Source organism: Mastigoproctus giganteus, chromosome 10 (assembly GCF_048544385.1).
Source record: "Mastigoproctus giganteus isolate SK-2022 chromosome 10, ASM4854438v1, whole genome shotgun sequence".
NCBI lineage: Eukaryota > Metazoa > Arthropoda > Arachnida > Uropygi > Thelyphonidae > Mastigoproctus > Mastigoproctus giganteus.
Genome location: NC_143584.1, coordinates 131,130,840 through 131,154,671, shown reverse-complemented (window position 1 = coordinate 131,154,671; position 23,832 = coordinate 131,130,840). Strand labels below are relative to the sequence as shown.

Below are 23,832 nucleotides of genomic sequence, written 5' to 3'. Positions count from 1 at the left end.
GTCTTCTTATACATTGCAAATATGAACAATGTAACTTATTTATAAAGAATCTTAAGAAACTCAAACCATTTTACATGTTTTAGTTTCCATATTTTCAGGAACTATGCATAATGTATATAAGCTTTATGTGATGAATAATGAAAAACAAAGACCAGAGTATTGAAAGAAATGAACTCATGAGTGGCAACTAAGATTATTTTAGTCTCTCCCCCCCATACTTGGACACAGTATTCCAAGTGTAATCATACAATTGGCTTATTAGCATTAGCATTAGCATTAGTAGAGGCATTTGATGCAAGAAAGCAAGCTTATGCAGCATCAGCCAAAAAAAAAAAAAAAAAAAACCCACTTCCACTTCACCCCTCTGTTCGTTAAAAATACCTGTCCAGCTGAGCCTTAAACTTATTTAGGCTATCAACCTCCACCACAAGGGATGGGAGTCTGTTCCACCAACCAACCACCCACCCGCTGGCTAAAGGCAAATTTCCGCACGTCTATCCTACATCTGTCTTTCCTCAATCTGAATTTATGCCCTCTCAGGTGATTTTTCTGAGCTAGAGGAAGAATCCCATCAGCATTGAGCATGCTTAAACCATTCAAGGCTTTATACACCTCTATCAGATCACCTCGCTGGTGCCTAGTCTCCAGACACTGTAATTTGCAAAACTTAAGCCTTTCTTCGTAAGAGCACCCCTTTCTTCCATTCACTAATCTTGTTGCCCTTCTCTGTACTCGTTCCAGCAGCTCTACATCCTTCTTGAAATGAGGCCTCCAGACCTGTATACAGTACTCTAGGTGTGGCCTGACCATTGCCTTATACAATGGAATAATCACCTCCTTATCCCTGCTGGAAACATTCCTGTATATCATTGACAATACTCCATGAGCTACTCTTGCAGCCTGTCTGCACTGCTCAGAGAACTTCATATCTGCCTGCACAACCACCCCCAAGTCCCTTTTATTCTCTACCACTGTCAGTGTAGTACCACAGAGTTGATACGTTGCTCTGGGGTTGCTGTTTCCCATGTGTAGTACTTTACATTTGTCAATGTTAAACTTCATTTGCCACCTCTCAGCCCATCTGCTCAACCTTTCCAGATCCTGTTGCAGCAGCATAGTGTCAGTAGTGTCCTTGACAACCCTGCCAACCTTTGTATCATCTGCAAACTTGGACATTAAGCTTGATATACCATCATCAATATCATTTATAAATACAGAAAACAATAATGGACCCAACACTGAGCCCTGAGGGACTCCACCAATAACATTAGTCCACGATGAGCAGTGTCCATTGATTACCACTCTCTGTCTTCTCCCCCTCAACCACCCCTTTATTCATAGCAGCAATTTGCCTCCAATGTCACACTGCTCCAATTTGTGTAGCAGTCTTCCATGTGCAACAGTATCAAAAGCCTTTCTAAGATCCAAGTATATAATATCAAAGTTATTCCCTGCATCCAGTTCTTTTGTGACTGCATCATAGTATCCAATCAAGTTGGTCAGGCAAGACTTCCCCTTAACAAAACCATGCTGTGTCTGAGCTATAACTGAAGTCTTGTCTAAATGATCCTGCAGTGCTTCTTTAACCAGTGCCTCCATTAATTTTCCTGGAACAGAAGTTAAGCTCACAAGTCTATAATTACTTGTGTCAGCCTTTGATCCTCCTTTGTGAATTGGGGTCACATTTGCACATTTCCAGTCTGTGGGTACCTCCCCTGAGTCCAAGGAAGCTCTCATAATTATGGCTAAGGGTTTGCTTACTTCCTTTGCTGCCTCCTTTAATATAACTGGATAGATCCCATCCACCCCGGGTGCCTTTCTTGTGTTTATCTTCAACAGTTTCTCCTCCACTTTACTCCCAGTTATTTCAAGATTCTGTAGCTTACTGCTAGAGTTGAATACACCTCTGGCATTCCCCTTGCTGAATAACTCCTCATGTGTGAATGTCGATGCAAAATATTCATTTAGTTTGTTAGCTACCTGAGCAGGATCATCAACAGTTGACCCATCAATATCAAGTGGACCAATCTGATTCATCCCCTTCCTTCTAGAGTTTACATAAGTAAAGAACTCTTTGCTGTTTTTCTTTGCATCCCTTGCCAAAGATTTCTCGTAATCTGCCTTCGCCTGCCTAACCTCCTTTGTAACTTGGTTGCATATCAACTTGTATCTATCATAGGCTTCTGTGTCATGTGTTAATTTGTAAGTATCCCATGCATTTTTCTTCTCTGCCATATGCCTCATTAGTTCATCTGACATCCATTTTGGCCTAAACCTTGAACAATATTTCTTAGTTGGTATGTAAAGCCTAGTAGCTCCCAAGATAAGTTCTTTGAATGCTTCCCATTTTGAATTTGCTGTTGGTAACATCATCAGTTGGTCCCACTGTATAGAATTTAAATACTGTCTCAGTCCATCGTAGTCGCCTTTACGGAAGCAATAACCCTTCCCTTTACCCCTAATGGTAGTTACCTCTTTGAGTAAATCCCACTTCAGCACACTGTGATCACTGCCACCTAGTGGTTCATTTATCTGCAGATTCTTAATGCATGAAGAATCACTGCTGATAATCAAATCAAGAGTATTACTCCCTCTAGTTGCCTCTCGAACATGCTGATGTAGAAAACAATCATCCAATAAATCCACAAAAGCCCTGCTAGTGTGTGAGTAACCAGCCCCCAAATTCCAGTCAATATCTGGGAAATTAAAATCTCCCATTATAAGACTCTCTGATTTACTGGCTCACTCTATTTCCCTGTACAGTTCCTTATTATACTCATCAGAGTCATTAGGCCTATAGCACACTCCTACTCTCAATTTTGATCTCCCAATGCTTATGTCACACCAAACTGACTCAACACTGCACTGTCCAGCGATGTCGACTGGCTTCACTTCCTTGGTTTTTATGTGTTTCTTAACTAATAGCATAACCCCTCCCCCCTTCCTATCTTGTCTATCCTTTCTGTAGACGTTGTACTCCCCAAATTGCAGTTCTGCATTCCTTATATCTGTGTGACACCACGTCTCTGATATCCGAACAATATCTGCCTTTGATGTTTTGAGCAATACCTCAAATTCATCAAATTTATTTACTAAACTCCTAGCATTGGTGTACACGCAAGTATACCTGCACCTGTTTCTATTCTTAGCTACCCTAACACAACCCATGTGTTTACTTGTACCGCAATGGCTCCCAGCAGTCTCTGAAATACCATGCATCTTGTTTTTCAGGCTTCTGCTCATTCTAATAGAAGCAGTGCAAGAATCTCTTTCACCTCTGCCAGTGGCTACTGTCAATCTATTGGTCTTTGTCTCCCCCCAAGCTAGCAGTTTTCCAACCCACCTAGCACTGCCTCGATAGCATCAGCAAATATTCTTGCACCCTTTCTATTTAGTGTATCCCATCCCTGTAGAAGCAATCTCTCTTGTTAACAAGTACAGTCCAGGCTGAAAAAAATTCTACCCCTTGAGCCTTGCACAATCTTTCCAGGGCCGAATTGATCGACAAGGCGCTCATCATATACTCCCTCCTATCGTGTCTGGGCAGAATTGCAGACACTTTCAAATTGAACCCTAATTCTTGGCTTTTGTTCAACAGTGACCTGTACTTGTTAAGTAATTCTGCCTGTCTCCTACTCTTAATATTATTAGTGCCAAACGTGTACAACTATATCACCTTTTGTGCCCTTAAAAGATGATATTCGCTCTACAACGTCATCAACCTTTGCCCCTGGCAGACATACCCTTGTCCTGTTCCACCTATCTTTTTTACAAAGCATGTTCCCCGTTTCCCTGACAATAGAGTTACCAACAACTACTAGTTCCTTCGGGACCAGTGCATTCTGCCTTGGGGGTTGTCTCTGTGTCACGCGATGCCCAAGTGCAAGCTCTGGCGTTGATGTGGGCAGCTGAGAGCTTGATGGGCCCCTCAATTTAGTTTCTTCAAGGGCATCCACCCTGTCCTTCAAGCTCTCATATAGGCCCACAAGAACGCCAAGTTGTTGCCTGATGTCGATACATTCCTTGCATCGCGCACACACAAAGACATCCCCCTTGGCAGTATCATGTCCCGTACCCGATTGCTCTGCAAACATCAAGCAAACAGTGCATTTTATAAGGCTGTGAGTCAGAGGACAACTGCCCCCCTCAGTTCTGCTCTGAGCCACAGCACTTCCATTAGCTTGAGCCTTCCATTAGCTTGGGCTTATACAGGGGATTATAATTTCCCTATTTCTAAAGCAAATGTTTGATAAGTCATTGATAAGACACCATGAGTTTTCCTTTCTGCCTGCCTAGACTGCTCAGAGAACTTCATGTCCTACTGTATTGTAACTCCCAAATCCCTTTCTTCCTCTACTTTTTTTAAATTCAACTGTACAAGAAGTCAGTGTCGGACCAATAAACTATTCATTGTTTTCAGTTTATTTTTGGCTATACTCCATAAATGCCATAATTTCTTGTGCCAATTATGCAGCATTAAGAGTACACTATGTATGTTTGAATATCAGCAGCATTACTATACATATTCACAAAATTTGATTACCAAGGTCTGTTATAAGTTTATCCACATAACATGAGAATCGATTCTATAAACTATTGCAAAAGACTAATATTAATGGCAGGTAATGATGTCAAAGATAACAAGACATGTTAGATGCTTGTGCAGTATTACCATGAGTATTAAATGGCCTACACTGGACCCATTTCAACTGCAATATGCTTGAATGTCCTCACTATGGTCTGCATCTTTCTTTCTTTACCATCTCTTCAGTCACTCTAAAAAGTGGTCTGAAAGATTGGCCTTTTCACACAGATGATGATGATCATGATTGTGTTGAACCTGATGAGAAAAAAATGCCATAGAAGGAAAATAGAAGGCAAAAGAGGAAGAGGACATCCCAGCCAACTGTGGACTGGAAGTGTAGAGTAACTGGAAATGTAGAGTAATGTGGATTGGAAATGTAGAATGAGTTCATGTACAAAGGATTTGCAGGATTAGCTGAAAAGCAAAAAGAGTGGTGATTCTGGCAGCCAACCTTCTGGAAGGATATGCTGTGTAATGGATGACGATGTGAAAAGAATACAGCAACAAGGTAGTTTACACAGTAGTCACCCACAATGTTGGTTCAAATGTCTACACATCAACACTGACTTTGCATTCTAATACTTTGAAACACAAAATAAAATATATTCCATAAATGCCATAACATGGGTACTAATTGAACCAAACTGAAGAAATATTAAATGTCATATTTATTCCTTTAACAGAGAAGATACTCATTCTTCTCACCTCTATTATTTTGTTTTAACATGAACAGCGTGCCACCATACCTACTCAGGGGTAAAGTTTCCAATACAGGAACTCCCTGACTTACATAATACTTGACTTATGCAAATTCAACTTCACGTAAGTTTTTTCCGGCCGGTGAAAACTGAAAAAATATGGAAATGTATTTTGCATCTGTAGGAATAAATGGAGGTATTGTGAAAATATTGTAATATGAACTCAATAATATATTGTTTTTTTCTGTTTTTTTTAATTGGTTCCAAGTCCTTGGAAGTTGAAAATTTCACTATATTACTAAGCTATTTATCTCTCTAAAAGGAAATTGCACTACATTTTCATCGTTATCATATGTTTTGCTATAAGAATCAATTTTGATTCTTATAGTAATATGCTTTAGAAAAATATCACAAATGCCTTTGTGATATTTTTCTAAAGCATGTTTCTGGAGGTCATGATCAAAAAACAATAAAAACATTTGCACTTTCCGGTTTATTGGGCTTTTCTGTTAGTGCATCTATTTATTAATGGATAGTAAACTCGATCTTGTTGCATTTGCGATAGTACCGATAACTGCAATTGTATGGGTTTTTACTCTATTATGGTGAAATGGGTTCCCCTTCACTGAAATCTTCAATCACACAAAAAACAAATTTAGAGAAACTTCTCTTCATTCCTATTTATGTATTACAATTATGAAGGAAAAGGGATCAATGGAAAGTGCAAGTGCTGGCAATGCCAGAAAATGAAACAAAATTGATTTAGAAATGAAGATGAAAATGATTATGAAGTACAAAGCAGGACAAAGTTTGTCATCTATTGCAAGGGAATTAGGTCTCGCTGCTTCAACAGCGAATACTATTTTAAAGGACAGTGCGTGTATAAAAGAACATGCCAGAGGATCAATGCACTTGAGACCAACAGCGATCACAAAACAGTGTTCAGGTGCTATATTGAAAGTGGAAAAGCTATTAATAATACGGATGGAAAATCAGATTCAGTAGCAAGTGCCCCTGAATCCGATGGATTCAGGGGCACTTGAATGTCCCTTAATATCTTATAAAGATATTAAGGATAAATAAAGCAAACCCCAACCCAAGTTCATGGCAAGCAACGGGTGGTTTAATAGGTTCAAGCATCGTGCTGGTTTCCACCACGTTAAAGTATGCGGTGAAGTTGCCAGGCTGATTCTGCAGCCGCAGAGAAATTTTGTGATGTGTTGGAAAAAATTATCGATGAAGGCGACTATTCAACACAGCAAATTTTTAACGTTGATGAGACTGCTCTGTATTGGAAAATAATGTCGGATCGAACATACATTGCCAAAGAGGAAAAGACAATGCAGGGTCAAGGATTAAAAAGATAGGGTCATGCACTTGCTTGGGGCTAATACAGCAGGAGATTACAGATTAATACCACTGCTTATGTACCATTCTGGAAATCCTCGTGCATTTAAAAGCATCAATAAAGCCACCCAACCCGTGCATTTCCGATCGAACCAGAGAGCATAGATAACAATATCTCTCTTTGAGGATTGGTTTAAACGCTGCTTCATTCCCAAGGTTGAAAAATATTGACTGGACGGTGGCTTTCAAGATTTTGCTTCTATTAGATAATGCGCCTGGACATCCTATGCATTTAGATGATTTCAATTTGAACATGAGTCATATTTCTACCACCAAACACGACTTCACTCATCCAACCTATGGATCAGGGTTTTATTTCAAATTTAAAAGCATATCATTTACACACATTTGCCAAGGCATTATCTGCAGTAGACAGTAAGAAACATTTTACGTTAAGAGACTTTTGGAAATCTTACAATATTTACCATGCCATCTTAACCATTAATAAGGCCTGGGCTGAAATTATTAAAAGTTGTTTAAATAGCAGACGGAAGAAAATATGCCCACGGCAAGTAAAAGGCTTTGAAGGGTTTGAAAAAGATGAATCATATGAAGATTGTAAAAGTTGCAGAGCTACTTCAGTTGGAGGTTGATGCCAAAGACGTGGAGGAGTTAATAGAGGAAGAAGAGAAAGAATTATCTAACAAAGAACTTACTGATTTGTAGGCAGTGATAGTGAAAGAAGAAAATGCTGAAGAAGCTCAAGATGAACCAAATGAGGAGTCAAGATGCTTCATCACTAGAGATATGTGGCTATGACCACAATGTCATCTGCAAATCGTAAATGGTTTAGGTACTCTCCATTCACATTGACTCCTTTCTGCGACCAGTTTAATCTTCTGTAAGCTTCCTCAAGGGCAGCAGTAAACAACTTCAGAGATATTGTGTCTCCTTATTTATTATTATTATTATTATTAGCCATATGGTGTAAGGAAGCCTGAGGCTTATGCTGCACCAGGCAAAAAAAAACAAAAAAAAAACTGAATTACCCTGAGAGAGAGAGAGAGAGAGAGAGAGAGAGAGAGAGAGAGAGAGAGAGAGAGAGAGAGAGAGAGAAGTAGAAGGGATCACCAAGAAAGAGAAGAATAATGATATCCAGCTCAGGACCCTAGGTGTGCCAAGCCCATACTCACCAGATGTGAGCCCCTGGGGGTGTTGAACTCCTTTCTCAAGAAAGGTGAGAAAGGTCTTTATTAGACTAGACAAAGCTACTGTCTTTGTCTAGTCTAATAAAGGAAGTAGCAATCTCATATATTTTCTTCAAAATCATAATATATGGGGTATCTGTGCCTTGTATTTCCAGTGCCCGAAACATTGCCTTATGCTGTATGGAGTCAAATGCCTTTTCATAAGTCTTTAGATTTGTAAAAGGAACTGTGAAAGCAGTATCAGTTTTGGTTAATCTAGCAACACAGCCATCCCTTTTATGCATGCCAAGGGTCCTGAGCTGGATATTATCATTCTTATTTTTCTTGGTGATTCCCTTCTACTTCTTCTCTCTCTCTCTCTCTCTCTTCCCCCCCCCCCCCACCTCTCTGGAATTTTTTTTTGGCTGGTGCAGCATAAGCCTCAGTCTTCCTTGCACTATGTGGCTAATAATAATAATAATAATAATAATAAATATGCCAACATGGGGTAGTGGTGGTGGTGGTGTGTGGTCTAACAGGGCCATCTGTGAAAACCTACCTATAAAACATTAATTGCCAGATGAAGGTCAGGTCCTCTGTTTACCATCCTAAATATACACAAAGTTTTACTTCAATAAGTTTTAGAGGCAACATGTTTATGGAGAGTTATTACACAGAACGTGCTGACGGATTGAGGCAAGGCACTCTTTTACTATGTTGCTACTTTTGGTTTCGGCATAATGAAATCTTACTGCTATTACTACAGAAATTAGATTTTTTACATACTGTTTTATGTTCATTACTATTGTCTCAATTATTATTCATGTAAAATAATTTCTTGTCTTGACTGTTATTATTAATATTATTATTACCACATTTTTTTAGATAAGATGTGCCAAGCCATAAGATGCATATAAATTTTAAAAAGCATTTGGGGAAAAAATGCTTGATAACATATATTTGAAACACAGATTCACAACTAATTAAATTTCTTGTTTATACTCTGGCACGACAACCAAGTCAGTAGAGTTTACAATAAATCGCCAATACAAATATTTATCATATTTAGTAGTCACGGGCTTGAACCCCGGTCCACTCAAGGAACACGTGCTATGCACTCTCGCTCCTGACCACTGGGCTATGTCAGGCCTACTTACTAAACAAAATGTCACTATAGAATGAAGCTTTTATTCGTCACAGAATGTCAAATTCTCATTGTCATTGCTATCATACTCATCAATTACTAATATTATGTTAGTGTGTGTGTGTGTGCGGTCTGAACATTCATAATCTTCGGTGCCATCAAGGGAAAGATTTTTGGAATTACCGCTGATTAGATGAAGTTGATATTGTTGAAAAGACGATACTGCTGAAAAGACGAAGTGTCTTATGTTTCATTAACCTCCATGAAATTTTCACTTGTTCACACACTGTGAAATTATTGGTCACTTCATTTGTCCCCTTGGTGTCAAACTGTGTGCCTCCATTCAGTTGTTCCACCACTCATGCATGAAGGCTTTAAAGGGTTTGTTAATTGAGGTAACCAATGGCCATTGGTTAAGAATTGGAATTACAGAGAACTCAATGTTTAACTCGGCAACTATTCTTAATAAATGTCTTTTTGCTGCTCCATTACCTATGATCTTGAGTGATCACACGCTAAATAAACTAGCATTTCAAAACACCACCTGAACATTTTGTCAACACTTATTCTAGCCATAACTAGAGATAAAAACATCACTATGTTTTTATCTCTATCACTGTGTGCATCTAATATATATTTGGACCATAAGATACAGAGAAATTCTGAGCAAAACATTTTTCAAGAAAAAATGTGTCTTAAGGGCCAGAAAATACAATATTTTTTGTTTATTTATATATTTAATTGACAAAACAAAAATAAATATACGTGTAATGCTTTTAATTTTTGCATGTTTAACAGTTTTATGAATTTGAAAATACAAGAGACTAATAATTTCATGTTTATGTTTTATGTTTACAGTATTTTTAATATTTTTTTTTTACCAGAATTTATAGGAGTTTTATTTTGCTGAAAATAAATGTGCAAAATTACATTTTTGAATTTAACTATTTGGAAAAAAAAATTAGATTTGCCCACACCACAATATTTGTTATGACTGTGGATACTGCCACTGGCAAATTAAATTCAAAGTTGTTCTTTTGTTTTTATATAATTTTTTGCATGTCAAATATATCCATTCTTATAATGTATAATTAGAATTAGTAGAGGCATATGATGCAAGAAAGCAAGCTTATTTAACACCAACCAAAAAAAAAAAAAAACTCTTCCTGTTTTACCCATCTATTCACTCCAAAATTTTGTCTAGTTTTGCCTTGAATTTATTTAAGCTGTCAACTTTCACAATGGCAGACGGAAATTTGTTCCAGCAATTAACCACCTGTTGGCTAAATGCAAATGTTCACACATCTTTTCTACAACCGTCTTTCCTCAATTTGAATTTATGTCCCCCCCCCCCTCAGATGTGGAATCTGAGCAAGAGGAAGAGTTCCATCAGCATTGAGATTGATCAAACCATTCAAGGCCTTATACACCTCAATCGAATCATCTTGGAGGTGTCTAGTCTCCAGACACAGCAATTTACAGAACTTCAGCCTTTCTTGGTAAGAGAAACCCTCTGTTCCAGTCACCAATCTCGTTGCCCTCCTCTGTACTCGTTCCTGCAGCTCTAAATCTTTCCTAAAATGAGGCCTCCAGGCCTGTATGCAGTACCCATTGCCTTATACAAAGGAGATAATCACCTTCTTATCCCTGCTAGCAAAATTTCTGTATATCATTAACAAGATCCCATGAGAACAGTTGATATTTTACTCTGGGGTTACTGCTACCCATATGCTGTACTTTGCATTTGTCAAACTTCAGTTGCCACCTCTCAGTCCATCTGCACATCTTTTATAAATCCCGTTGCAGTAGTGTACCATCTGTACAGTCATTAACAACCCTACCAACCTTCATATCATCTGCAAACTTGGATATTACACTGATCAGTCAAAATATTATGACCAATGACTCGTTATGCAAATCGAAGCAACTGCAGGTGAATTATGGCACGTGTGGGGGGGTCGGGACACGATATAAAAAACATCTGATACTGAGCTCCATTAATTAGTGTTACTCTTGTTCTTCAGATGGGATAGGCAGCAGACTTAAGAGAGTTTCACAAAGGCCAAATTGTAATGGTGAGACGAGTGGGTCAGGGCATATCCGAAATGGCACAGCTGGTGGGGTGCTCACGGTCAGCCGTGGTTAGTACCTACCGAAAGTGATCCAAGGAGGGGGGAACCCACGAACCGCCAGTGAGGTGTTGGACGACCACGTCTCGTCGATGCTCGAGGTGAGTGAAAGCTCTCCCGGATGGTATGTGCCAATAGAAGGGCGACTGTGACGCAACTGGCCACTAATTGGAATCCTGGTGACAGGAGTAATGTGTCACAACACACAGTACATCAAACCCTGCTGAAAATGGGACTGTATAGCCGCAGGCCGCTCCGAGTGCCCTTGCTAACCACGGTTCACCGGCGACAGTGCCTAAAAAGGGCACGCAAGCATCGAAACTGGACCTTGAATGATTGGAAGAAGATCATCTGGTCCGATGAATCATCTTGTTGCACCATGTGGATGGCTGGGTACGTGCACATCATTTACCTTGGGAAGTGACGGCGGTGTCATGCTTTGAGTGATGTTATGCTGGGATACCCTGGGTCCAGTCATCCATGTGCCGGGCACTCTGATGTCTAGCACCTACCTAAACATCACTGCTGACCAGGTACATGCTTTCATGGGAACAGTCTTCCCCTATGGCAGTACCATCTTTCAGCAGGATAATGCACCATGCCACTTCATCCAGATTGTTCAAGACTGGTTCACGGAACATGAAGAAGACTTTCAGGTATTGCCCTAGCCTCCAAATTCCCCAGACATCAATCCCATCGAGCATCTGTGGTTTGCGTTGGCACGGCAATTCCAATCTGCAGCTTCTCAAAACGGACCTTACAGGAGTTCAAGGTTCTGCTGGTTACGTGTTGGTACCAGATACCACAAGACATTTATTAAATCTTGTAGTGTCCATGCCTCACTGGGTACGAGCTGTTTTGGCTGCACATGGAGGATCAACATCATATTAGGTAGGTGATCATAATGTTTTGGCTCATCGGTGTATGCCTGATATACCTTCATCAATATCACTGATAAATATAGAAAACAATAATCGGTCCAACATGGACCCCTGGGGAACTCCACTAATAACATTAGTCCATGAAGAGCAGTGTCTATTGATTACATTACCACTCTCTGTCTTCTTCCACTCAACCATCCTTTAATCCATTGTAGCAAATTGCCCTTAATGTCATACTGCTCCAACTTGTACAGTAGTCTTCCACGTGCAGCAGTATCAAATTGTGCAGTATTAGGAAAGCAAAAGCTTTCCTAAAATCTAAGTTCAGTTAGTCCTCGTATAACACGCATTTACGCTATACGAATTCGATCATACATGATTTATAAATAGGGGAATGATGTCCTAAATAACATGATTGAATTTGCATATGCATGATTCATTTTGTTTTTTATATGAGTGAAGATTTCAGTGAAGGGGAAACACATTTCATCACAATAGCATAAAAAATCACATTATTCCAGCTGTATTATTGCAAATGCAATTAGATCAAGTTTACTATCTGTTTACCAGAGATTCCACTAGCAGGAATGTCCAATAAACTGGAAAATGCAAATTGTTTTTATTGTTTTATGGAAGTGACCTCCAGAAATGTGCTTTAGTAAAATGTGAGCTATTATAAGGTGATAATACTGTACTGTGTTTCTACCTTTACTGCGTTGTTTATTCAGTTGCTACATGCGTGTTGCTTTGGTTGTGTATCAAAGCATGCCTCCTAATTTTTGTTCTTTTAATACTGCAATTGTGCTTTATTCCCTAAAAATGAGTAAAATCTTGAAAAAAAGTATGAAAAGGAAGCATTCTGGTGAAGATATACAGAGCAAAAAAAAAAGAAGCAATATCGATGAGAAAAATATGATATTGTAAAATGCTTTAACTGAAATGAAAGAACATGTGATATTGAGCCATGCTACAGGCTTCAAAAAAGCAACACTGAGAACAATTAGAAAGCATACAGAGAAAATAAAAGCAACTTTCATAGCAGGAACAATTCAAACTGTCATTTGCTTAGATAGATCAAACAAAGAACAAGTTTGCTTATGATAGAAGCAAAAGCATTACGAATATTTTATTACGTAATAATCATAATGCTTACATATTTTATTATTACACAAATACAGTACTTATGTAATTTATTACGAATATTTATTGCGTGTGATAATGTTTTGGTTACAAAAGTGTGTTTGATCTTGGGTGGTCGGCACCTAACCCTATTTTTCCCATAGAGCCTGTTATTAACATTGCACAATTTTGCATTACACTAGGGTTTCTAGGAACACAACTACTGGGTTATACGAGGACTGACTGTATATGAAAACAAAATTATTTCTTACATCTAGTTCCTTTGTGACCACATCATAGTATCCAATCATATTTTTCAGACAAGACTTCCCCTTAACAAACCCATTCTGTCTGAACTATAACTGCAGTCTTGTCCAGATAATCCTGCATCGCTTCCTTCTAGTGACTCCATTATTTTTCCTAGAACAGAAGTTAGACTAACAGGTCTGTAATTACTCGTGTTACCCTTTGCGAATTGGGGACACATTTGCACATCTACAGTCCATGGGGACCTCACCTGAGTCCAAGAAAGTGTTCATACTTTCTTTGCTGCTTCCTTTAATATAACTGGATAGATCCCATTTACCTTTTGAGTGCCTTTTGGGTGGGCACTGGCTGTCTTTACAAGTTCCAGCTGCGAATTACAAGCTCCAAAAAAAGCATAAGTGTTTTGCCATTTTATTTACTTAATTGCTATATTATATTGTACTTTATAAGTAGCTTTATAGTTCTAGTTATGCTAGTCTTGTCTAGATGACCCTGGAGTACTTCTTTAACCAGTGAAACCAATATTTTCCCCCAGAACAGAAGTAAACTAACAGGTCTGTAATTACTCATGTCAATTTCGATCCCCCTTTGTGAACCGAGAAAACATTTGCATATCTCCAGTCTGTGGGGACATTCCCTGTCCAAGAATGCCCTCATAATCTTCGCTATGGGTCTGCATACTTCCTTTTTGCCTCCTTTAATATAACTGGATCGATCCCATCCACCCCAGGTGCCTCTGCTGCATTTAACATCAGCAATTTCTCCTCCACTTTGCTCTCAGTTATTACAAAATCATTTAGCTCCCTGTCAGAGTTTGATAAACTTCTGGCATTCCCTAACTCCTTATGTGTCAATGTAGATGCAAAATACTCATTCAGTTTGTCAGCTACTTGAGCAAAATCATCAACAATCGAACCATCATTATCAAGTGGACCAATCTGCTTCATTGCCTCCGTTCTAGAGTTTACATAAATAAAGAAGTCTTTAATATTTTGCTTTGCATCCTTTGCCAAAGATTTATCATAATCTGCCTTGCTTGCCTAACCTCATTTGTCTCTTGATTACAGACTATCTGATATCTACCATAGGCATCTGCGTCACTTGCTAATTTATATGCGTCCCATGCATTTTTCTTCTCTGCCACGAGTCTCATTAGTTCATCTAACATCCATTTATGCCTAAACCTTGAACAGTATTTCTTAGTTGGTATGAAAAGCTTAGTAGCTTCCAAGATTAATTCCTTGAATTTGCTGTTGGTAACATCATCAGCTGGTCCCACTGTATAGAATTTAAAAACTGTCTGAGACCACTGTAGTTACCCTTATGAAAGAAAAAATCCTTCCCTTTACCCCTGATGATAGTTACATCTGAATAAATCCCACATCAGTACACTATGATCACTCTTACCTAGTGGTTCATTTATCTGCAGATTCTTGATTCACGAAGAATTATTGCTGATAATTAGATCAAGAGTATTACTCCCTTTGGTTGCCTCTTGAACATGCTGCTGTAGAAAACAATCATCCAGTAAATCCACAAAAGTCTTGCTAGAGTGCGAGTGATGAATCCTCAAGTTCCAGTCAATATCTGGAAAGTTAAAATTCCCCATTAAGACAATCCGATTTATTGCCCACTATTTCTCTGTAGAGTTTTTGTTGTACTCATCACAGTCATTAGGCCTATAGTACACTCTTACTCTCAACTTTGCTTTTCCAGTGCTTATATCACACCAAACTGACTCTGCACTGCACTGTCCATCCATGTTTGTTTGTTTGTTATTTGGTTTTTAGAAGCATTAGCAACTAAGGCCATATTGCTCCGGGATATGTGGTGGTCATTCCCTGACCTTTCTGCATCCTCCGTATTTGGTGGTGACAGGCTCGAACCCCGGTCTAATCAAGAAGCGTGTGCTACGCACTGCTGCTCCTTCCCACCTGGCTACGGAGGCACCTACCGTCCATCCATGTCAACTGGATGCACTTCCTTATATTTTATGTGTTTGTTAACTAACAGCATAACCCCTCCATGCTTCCTGTCCTTTCTGTGCACATTGTACTCCCCAAATTCCAATTCTGCATTTCTTATCTCTGTGTAACACCATGTCTCTGATATTCCAACAATATCTGCCTTTGATATCTTCACCAGCACCTCAAATCCATGCATTGGTGTACATGCAAGCATACATGCACCTGTTCTTACTCTTATTTACTCTTACGCAGCCCATGTATTTACTTGTTTCATTATGACTCCCAGCAGTGCCTGAAATCCTCAAGACCTCACCTTCCAGGCTGCTGCTCATTCCAAGAAAAGCTGTGCTAGAATCACTTCCACTGCTGCCTGTGGCTACTGTTAATCTGTGAATCCCCCAAGCTAGCCGTTTTCCAACTCACCTAATACTGCCTCGATACCATCAGCAAATATTCTTGCACCTTTTCTATTTAAAGTGTATCCCATCCCTGTAGAAACAATCCCTCAAGTTAACAAGACCACCTAGAAAAATTCTACCCCATGAGCCTTACACAATCTCTCCAGGGCCGAACTGATTGACAAGGGTCTCATCACATGCTCCCTGGCACCTCCATAGCCATGTGGGCAGGAGCAGCAGTGCGTAGCACACGCTTCTTGATTAGACCGGGGTTCGAGCCCATCACCACCAAATATGGAGGATGTGGAAAGGTCAGGAAATGGCCACCACATATCCCAGGAGCAATATGGCATTAGTTGCTAATGCTCCTAAAAAAAAAAAACAAAAACACATGCTGCCTCATATTGTGTCTGGGCAGAATTGCAAACATTTTCAAATTTAACCATAATGAATTTTTTTCAACATTATTCTGTAGTTGTTAAGTAAATCTTCAGATCTCCTTCTCTTAATGTCATTAATGCCAATGTGACACCAATATCACCCTTTATACCGCTAAAACATGATATCTGCTCTACAAGATCACCAACTTTTGCCACGGGCAGGCACACCCTGGTCCTATTTCACCTATCCTTTTTTGCACAATATATTTCTTGTCTCCCTGACAACAGAGTCACTGACAATAACTAGCTCCTTTGAACCAGTGCATTATTCTGCCCTGAAGGTTGCTGCCCTGTTGCCTGATGCACAAGAGTGAGCTCTGGAACTGAGTTGGGCAACTGAGAGTTTGATGGGTCTCCATTTTAATTCCTTCAAGGGCATCTACGCTACTCTTCAAACTATCATAGATGCCCATCTGAATGCTGAGTTTGCACCTAATTTCTTGATGGTCTCTGCACCTAGCATACACAAAGACATCCTTATTGGCTAGATCATATCCTATTCCAGAAAGATCATAACCTATTGCAGAAAGGTCTGCAAACCTTTCACAAGTTACAATTTTTTTAGGATGTGATACGTTGGAGAATCACCCTCTTTGTTTCTTCCCCAGCCACAGCATTCCTGCTAGTTTGCACATTGCTCTAGTCTGGGGCACGATTTCCATTTAAATATGATGTAATTAATTAACAATTAAAAATAATAAGTTTAATAAATTTAATTGATTAATTTACAGTAGTATACTAAGCTAATGCAGTGATACGTATTCTAGCATTAGCATTAGTAGAGGAATATGATGCAAGAAAGCAAGCTTATGCAGCATCAGCCAAAAGAAAAAAAAAAAAAAAACACTTCCATTTCACCCCTCTGTTCCTTCGCAATCAATACCTGTCTGGGTGAGCCTTAAATTTATTTAGGCTATCAACTTCCACAACAAGGGATGGAAGTCTTCCACCAACCAACTACTCACTGGCTAAAGGCAAATTTCTGCACATCTATCCTACATCTGTCTTTCTTCAATTTAAATTTATGCCCTCTCAGGTGATTATTCTGAGCAAGAGGAAGAATCCCATCAGCATTTATCATGCTCAAGCCATTCAAGGCTTTATACACCTCTCTCAGATCACCTCGCCGGTGCCTAGTCTCCTGACACTGTAATTTTCAAAACTTAAGCCTTTCTTTGATTCAATCTTTGTTCCATTCACTAATCTTGTTGCCCTTCTCTGTACTTGTTCCAGCAGCTCTACATTCTTCTCGAAATCAGGCCTCCAGACCTGTATACAGTACTCAAGGTGTGGCCTGACCACTGCCTTATACAAGGGAATAATCACCTCCTTATTCCTGCTAGAAAAATTCCTGTATGTCATTGACAAGACACCATGAGCTACTCTTGCAGCCCGTCTGCACTGCTCAGAGAACTTCATATCTGCCTGCACAATTACCCCCAGGTCCTTTTCATTCTCTACCACTGTCCCTGTAGTACCACAGAGTTGATACATTACTCTGGGGTTACTGCTTCACATTTATTACTTTACATTTGTCAATGTTCAACTTCATTTGCCACCTCTCAGCCAATCTGCTCAACCTTTCCGGATCTTGTTGCAGCAGCATAGCATCAGTAGTGTTCTTAAGAACCCTGCCAACCTTTGTATCGTCTGCAAACTTGGACATTAAGCTTGATATACCATCATCAATATCATTTATAAACACAGAAAACGATAATGGACCCAACACTGAACCCTGAGGGACTCCACTAATAACATTAGTCCACGATGAGCAGTGTCCATTGATTACCACTCTCTGTCTTCTCCCCCTCAACCATCCCTTTATCCATAGCACCAATTTGCCTCCAATGCCATACTGCTCCAATTTGTGCAGCAGTCTTCCATGTGCAACAGTATGAAAAGCCTTTCTAAGATCCAAATATATAATATCAAAGTTATTCCCTGCATCCAGTTCTCTTGTGACTGCATCATAGTATCCAATCAAATTTGTCAGGCAAGACTTTCCCTTAACAAATCCATGCTGTGTCCGAGCTATAATTGAAGTCTTGTCTAGATGATCCTGCAGTGCTTCTTTAACCAGTGCCTCCATTAATTGTCCTGGAACAGAAGTTAAACTCACAGGTCTATAATTACTTGTGTCAGCCTTTGATCCTCCTTTGTGAATTGGGGTCACATTTGCACATCTCCAGTCTATGGGTACCTCCCCAGAGTCAAAAGAAGCTCTCATAATTATGGCTAAGGGTTTGCTTACTTCCTTTGCTGCCTCCTTTAATATAACTGGGTAGATCCCATCCACCTCAGGTGCCTTTTTTATGTTTATCTTCAACAATTTCTCCTCCACTTTCCTCTCAGTTATTACAAAAATCATATTAAAATAAGCAAAGAATTTTTTCTATTCTTTTTTGCATTCTTAGCCAAAAACCTCTTGTAATCTGCCTCAGTTTTATATCCCCATCCTTAGTGACTAGATTGCAGACTAGTTTGTGCTTAATGTAAGGTTTGAGTGTCCCCTGAAAATAATCAAACCTTGCATTTTTCATCTCTGCCACTACTCCCATAAGTTCATCTGACATCCATTTAGGGCAAAACTTTAAACAGTATCTCTTAGTTGGTATACAAAGCTTAATAGCTTCTATGATTACTTCTACATGCTTCCCTTTTAGAATATTCAGATACTTGGTGAAAAACTATAAAAGACAAGGTTATTCAAAGGAACTGATTAGATAGACTGGAAATGAATGGGATATAGGTAGGAGGAAAGCCCAAGACACTAGTAAGGAATAGTACAAGGCAAATATTTAGAAGGATGGAATTCAGAACAAGTCGACATAACAAGAAGCAACAAAATGGACTGATCAAATTAAATGTATAAGAAGAAAGTGTGGCCACCTTCTGGCCATACACACTGAAAGCAAAGATGAAATATCAAAGTTGAACATGTTTAATATGGAAAGGATCTTGTATAGCATACCTTCTCTATGGCAAGTGTTCTAGTTTTCTCATCCATCCAGTCAACTTCATTCAGTATTTTCTGAAATTCTTTATGGATGTATTCAACCATTTCTAAAGCCTGCCAAAATATAGCAACAAATATATTAAGATCACACATATTAAGAAAATAAATAAATACAGCAATAAATTAATATTAAATGCCAAAAGAATTATTCAAAACAGATTTTAATCTAGTTAATAACCTTAATGGAAAACAGATTTTAATATAGTTAATAACCTTAATGGAAAACAGATTTTAATATAGTTAATAACCTTAATGGAAAACAGATTTTAATATAGTTAATAACCTTAATGGAAAACAGATTTTTTTTTAACTGTACTTTTGTATCACTAAAAACTATTTGAACTGTATAAAAATTACACTGATATTTTTGGTAGATAACATTAGTAATGTGAGTGCCACAAATGCAATGATCTTTGTATAGGTTTATAAGACAATTATTTTTTCAATATTGTTGGAAATGATCTGATCAAGGAACTGAAATTTTTTACTAATTTTTAGAAATGAAGAAATTAGAAGATTTTATAAGAATGTTTAGAAAATATTTTTTCTAAACATTCTTCTTCAAATCAAATGGATGATGTACCCAAATTTAAACTCAATAATAGGAATAATGTTACCAACTATTATAACTGCTGCTGCTTCAAACAAGTTTCTCAAAGCTGATTTAGCACAAAAATTATTTGTGTTCAATAGTCAGCGAGACCAGGTATAGTGGAGAGGAGGCTCAATACTACAGGTAGAAAATGAGCTGTGAAAATAAATTAATTTCATAAAAAGTTTGGTGCAAAAAAAAAAAAAAAAAAAAAGGTTAGACAGGTTATTTGTTAATGTTTACCTATATTGGTGCTTAAGGTTCTGGAGTCACATAAATAATTTTAAGATGTATAGGTCTTGAAAATAAAAATCAGTTTAATCATGATATACTGTTTTTTAAATAAAAATTACTGCATTACTTCCAGTTAGTTTTCAGGTAGTATGAAAACTAACCCTGTTACAAACAAAGTAATTTTTAATCATATTGTCTTTAATCAAAAATCAAATTGTCTTTAACCTGGCAGCAATCATGCAATGTTTGTAACAAAAAAAAGTTTTGTGTAACCTGACAGATGATGAACTTTGTGTTTTGTTTCTAGAAAATGTTTTTGGTTTTCTTAAATTTTATTTGTAGTATACCAATATTTATTCATTTCTTAATGGATTGCAGTACTTATTGTATACAATTTTTTAATTTTCAATAAAAAAAATTAAATATTTAAAAATGCTTTAAGTTTTTTAACCTTATTTAAAAAAAAAAAAAAAATATATATATATATATATATATATATATATATATATATATATATATATATATATTAATGCTGCGGAAAATGAAAATACATAGTTACAGTCATAAAACATAAACATGAAACTACAGTCATTTCCATTTTCCAGTTCAGAAATCATTAAGAGCACAAAATTTACATTTGTGCACATACTAATGTGTTCTGTCGAACAAATAATGGGATAAACATAAAACAAATAGGAAATACTTTCTATAGCAGATGCTTCCACCACATGTCAGCCAATGTACTAATTTCAAACTACAAATGTGAGCAACATATTGTTCATGAGACACTTTAATGTGCCAGTTAGCAAAACTGGCAAATTGAAGCGCAAAAGACAAAAACATTAAATAATTGTGTAAAACCTGACAGAATCTTTGTGTTTTTAATTCCAAGTAAACAATAATTTTTAATTTCCAAAGCATCTTGAATAAAAGTTTGACTTTAGAAAGAGAGAAAAAAAAATTCAAATTTTTAATCATTAATTAAGACACTAGCCTACAAATTTAAGTTTGTTCACTGGGGTTTGAATTTCAATAGGTCCTAATGCCGAAATATGTTGCTGTGATTTCAAATATGACAGAATTTTTTCTATCACATCCAGATACATCGCAATTTAAGAAATAAAAAAGTATTGTTTTTTACAAAAGTATATAACTTTATTGTATTTAGTAATGACAAATTGATAGGATTACTTTTTCATATATCAAAAAATACGTAAATACTAACAAGTATTAATCAAAATTCTGAAACTTTCATTAATCAGACCTTCGTCTCTTTGTTTGAAAAGAACATTTAATGGTTTTTCTTTTATGTACAGTGCCAGGTTTCTCTCTTTTTAAACACCAGCAGTAGTCAGCCATCATGCTTGTATTCCACCTTCCCTGGTACCTCTGCTCCATTTCCTTTATGTCCTGATGGAATCTCTCACCTTGTTCTTCGCTCATCTGTGCAAGATTTTCGGGGGAAAAATCAAGATGGGCATGCAAAAAGTGAATTTTGATGCTCATATTGCAACCTAAATTGCGAAGCTTTTCGAGCATATTTTGAATCATTTTCTCACAATACTGTGATTTATGATTTCTTAGAAAGTTTTCCATTACACTTCTAAAAGCAATCCAGGCTTCCCTTTCAACATCTGTCATAGTAGTTTCAAACTGACTGTCTAAAACCAATTTTCTAATTTGGGGACCAATGAAGATACCCTCCTTAAGTTTTGCGTCAGATAAACTGGGAAATTTACTGCAAAGGTATTAAAACAGTTGCCATCCTTATTCAATGCTTTAACAAATTGCTTCATTATGCCTAACTTGATATGTGGTGGAGGTAAAAGTATTTTATCTAGCTTCATCAAACTTTCATGCACAATATTTTTTGACCCCCGGTGTAAGATTGTGCCTCTGAGGCCATTGCTTCTTTGTCCAATGCAGCGCTTTAGCTCTGCTATCGCATTCACAAATAAAGCATGGCATTTTAGTGTACCCACCCTGTTGCCCCAACAAAATACAGAACACTTTTAAGGCTCCACATAGTTGCCATTCGAGATCTTGATATTTAATTTTCTCCAGAAGCAACTTTAGATTGTCATAAGTTTCTTTTAAGTAGACTGAATGAGCAACTGGCACAGATGTGTACTTATCTCCATTATACAAGAGAACACCTTTTAAACTAGTCTTAGAAGAGTCAATAAATAGTCTCCATTCACTAGGAACATATGATGGAGCTCCTAAGACACTTATTAAACCAGCGATATCACTGTAATATACGAGAGGACCTTCTTGTGAAAAATACTGTACAAACTCCCTTTCACAATTTTTGTACCAGGAAAATGATTTATCTGGAGCAAGCAAGTTCTTCGGTTTAAGTTTGGATCTCAGAATTTCAGCAGCATACTTTGGAAGACCTAAGTCTCTTACTAAATCATTCAGTTCGACTTGCGTGAATTGCTGTGGCATTAAAATATTTTCTGGTTGATAACATTCCTCTTCACTAACCTCTAGCTTCTGCTTCGGTGGAAGAAGATGTGGACTCCAAAATTTCTGGTGGAGGTTTTACAGGCAGATCAGGTCCATGCAGAACCGGTCTTATGGCTGACAGTAGATCTGGATATTTGATGTCCTTTTTATTTTTTGAATTGTAACATTTAATGTCACATACACAAAAGTAACATTCAGCAGGCTTACTAGCTCACGCCACACCATAGGAATAGCAAATGGCAAGCACACCTTTTTTCCTCCACTCCATTTTCTAAGATGTTCGACACATGTATGGCATACTTTATGCGGTGCCCACAATTTATCCTGATCGCCTAGTTTTATGTCAAAGTATGCATAATACGATTTTTTTACAAAATCGGTAATATTTCCCCTCTGCTTTACAGGAACAAAACATGTCGGGACTGTTTATACACTTTCTGGTTGCTGTACTAAAAGAAAACTAACACATAATGAGAGCTCATGATGGTTTTTACAGGAGTACTGTGACACATAAGGGATGTGCCACTTATATAGGCTCTGTGGTTGAGTGGCCTGTACAAACAAGTGAGTGCATGCTCAGACAAGTTTAACCCGTAACTACACACAGGAGTCTCCTAGACTCCACTCGGAAAATAAAATTCTGGGAATCACAGATGGGCCGGAAGAGCGTGGCGGGGGGGGGTCTACATTCCTGGGTCAAGGTCGGCTATCTTGCAGTGTGTGTAGTTATGGGTTAAACATGTACAATCTGTTGTATTTGAGGCAAATATTTGATACTGATTACGAATATAGGGGTATAAAACTTGTAAACTATTGCAGAAACTATAGTTATGTTCACATTTGCGTATAATACCTAGGTAATATTTGTTAATGAATTGTGAAAAATATTTACGTGATAGAAACAAACGGACTTCAGTTTAGTAATCAGTAAACATGCATAAATAACTGCCACATACTTTTACTCAAACCCCAGATACACTGCAAACCAGTGTAATTAATGTTCAAGGTATATTTTTCAGGGACACCTGTCAGATCCATCCTGCACAACTACTAGAGTTAAGTGAGGGATAACTGCAGTTTTAATAGCACAAGTGGGATTTCTGAAAATGGTATTAATCTGCTATGCTTCATTTAAAATGGCTTTTCATTCCCCAGTTTGAGAATCACTGGCTAATACTAGCTAAGTGTAACTAGTGGTCAGGCTTGTCACAGCAATACCATAAATAAAGAGCATATTGCTGTACTCTATTTATGGTACCTTTATCAAAAGTACTCCTCCTATAAAAGCAAATTGTAAACAAGCAGAATGTACCTCAGTCAGGTGTCCAGAATGTTTTGCATTTGTTTTCTTTCATG

At 37.8% G+C, this 23,832-nt stretch overlaps 1 protein-coding gene across 3 annotated transcripts in view; it reads right to left on the bottom strand.

The window, feature by feature from the left end:
* Positions 1 to 23,832, bottom strand: part of LOC150079288 (neprilysin-2-like) — a 527,224-nt gene that overhangs the window by 164,372 nt on the left and 339,020 nt on the right. For all 3 annotated transcript variants that reach the window (XM_090383670.1, XM_090383669.1, XM_090383671.1), the window contains exon 11: positions 19,134 to 19,232. In XM_090383670.1, the coding sequence (XP_090239796.1) occupies positions 19,134 to 19,232 (99 nt within the window). The remainder of the gene's footprint in view (positions 1 to 19,133; positions 19,233 to 23,832) is intronic.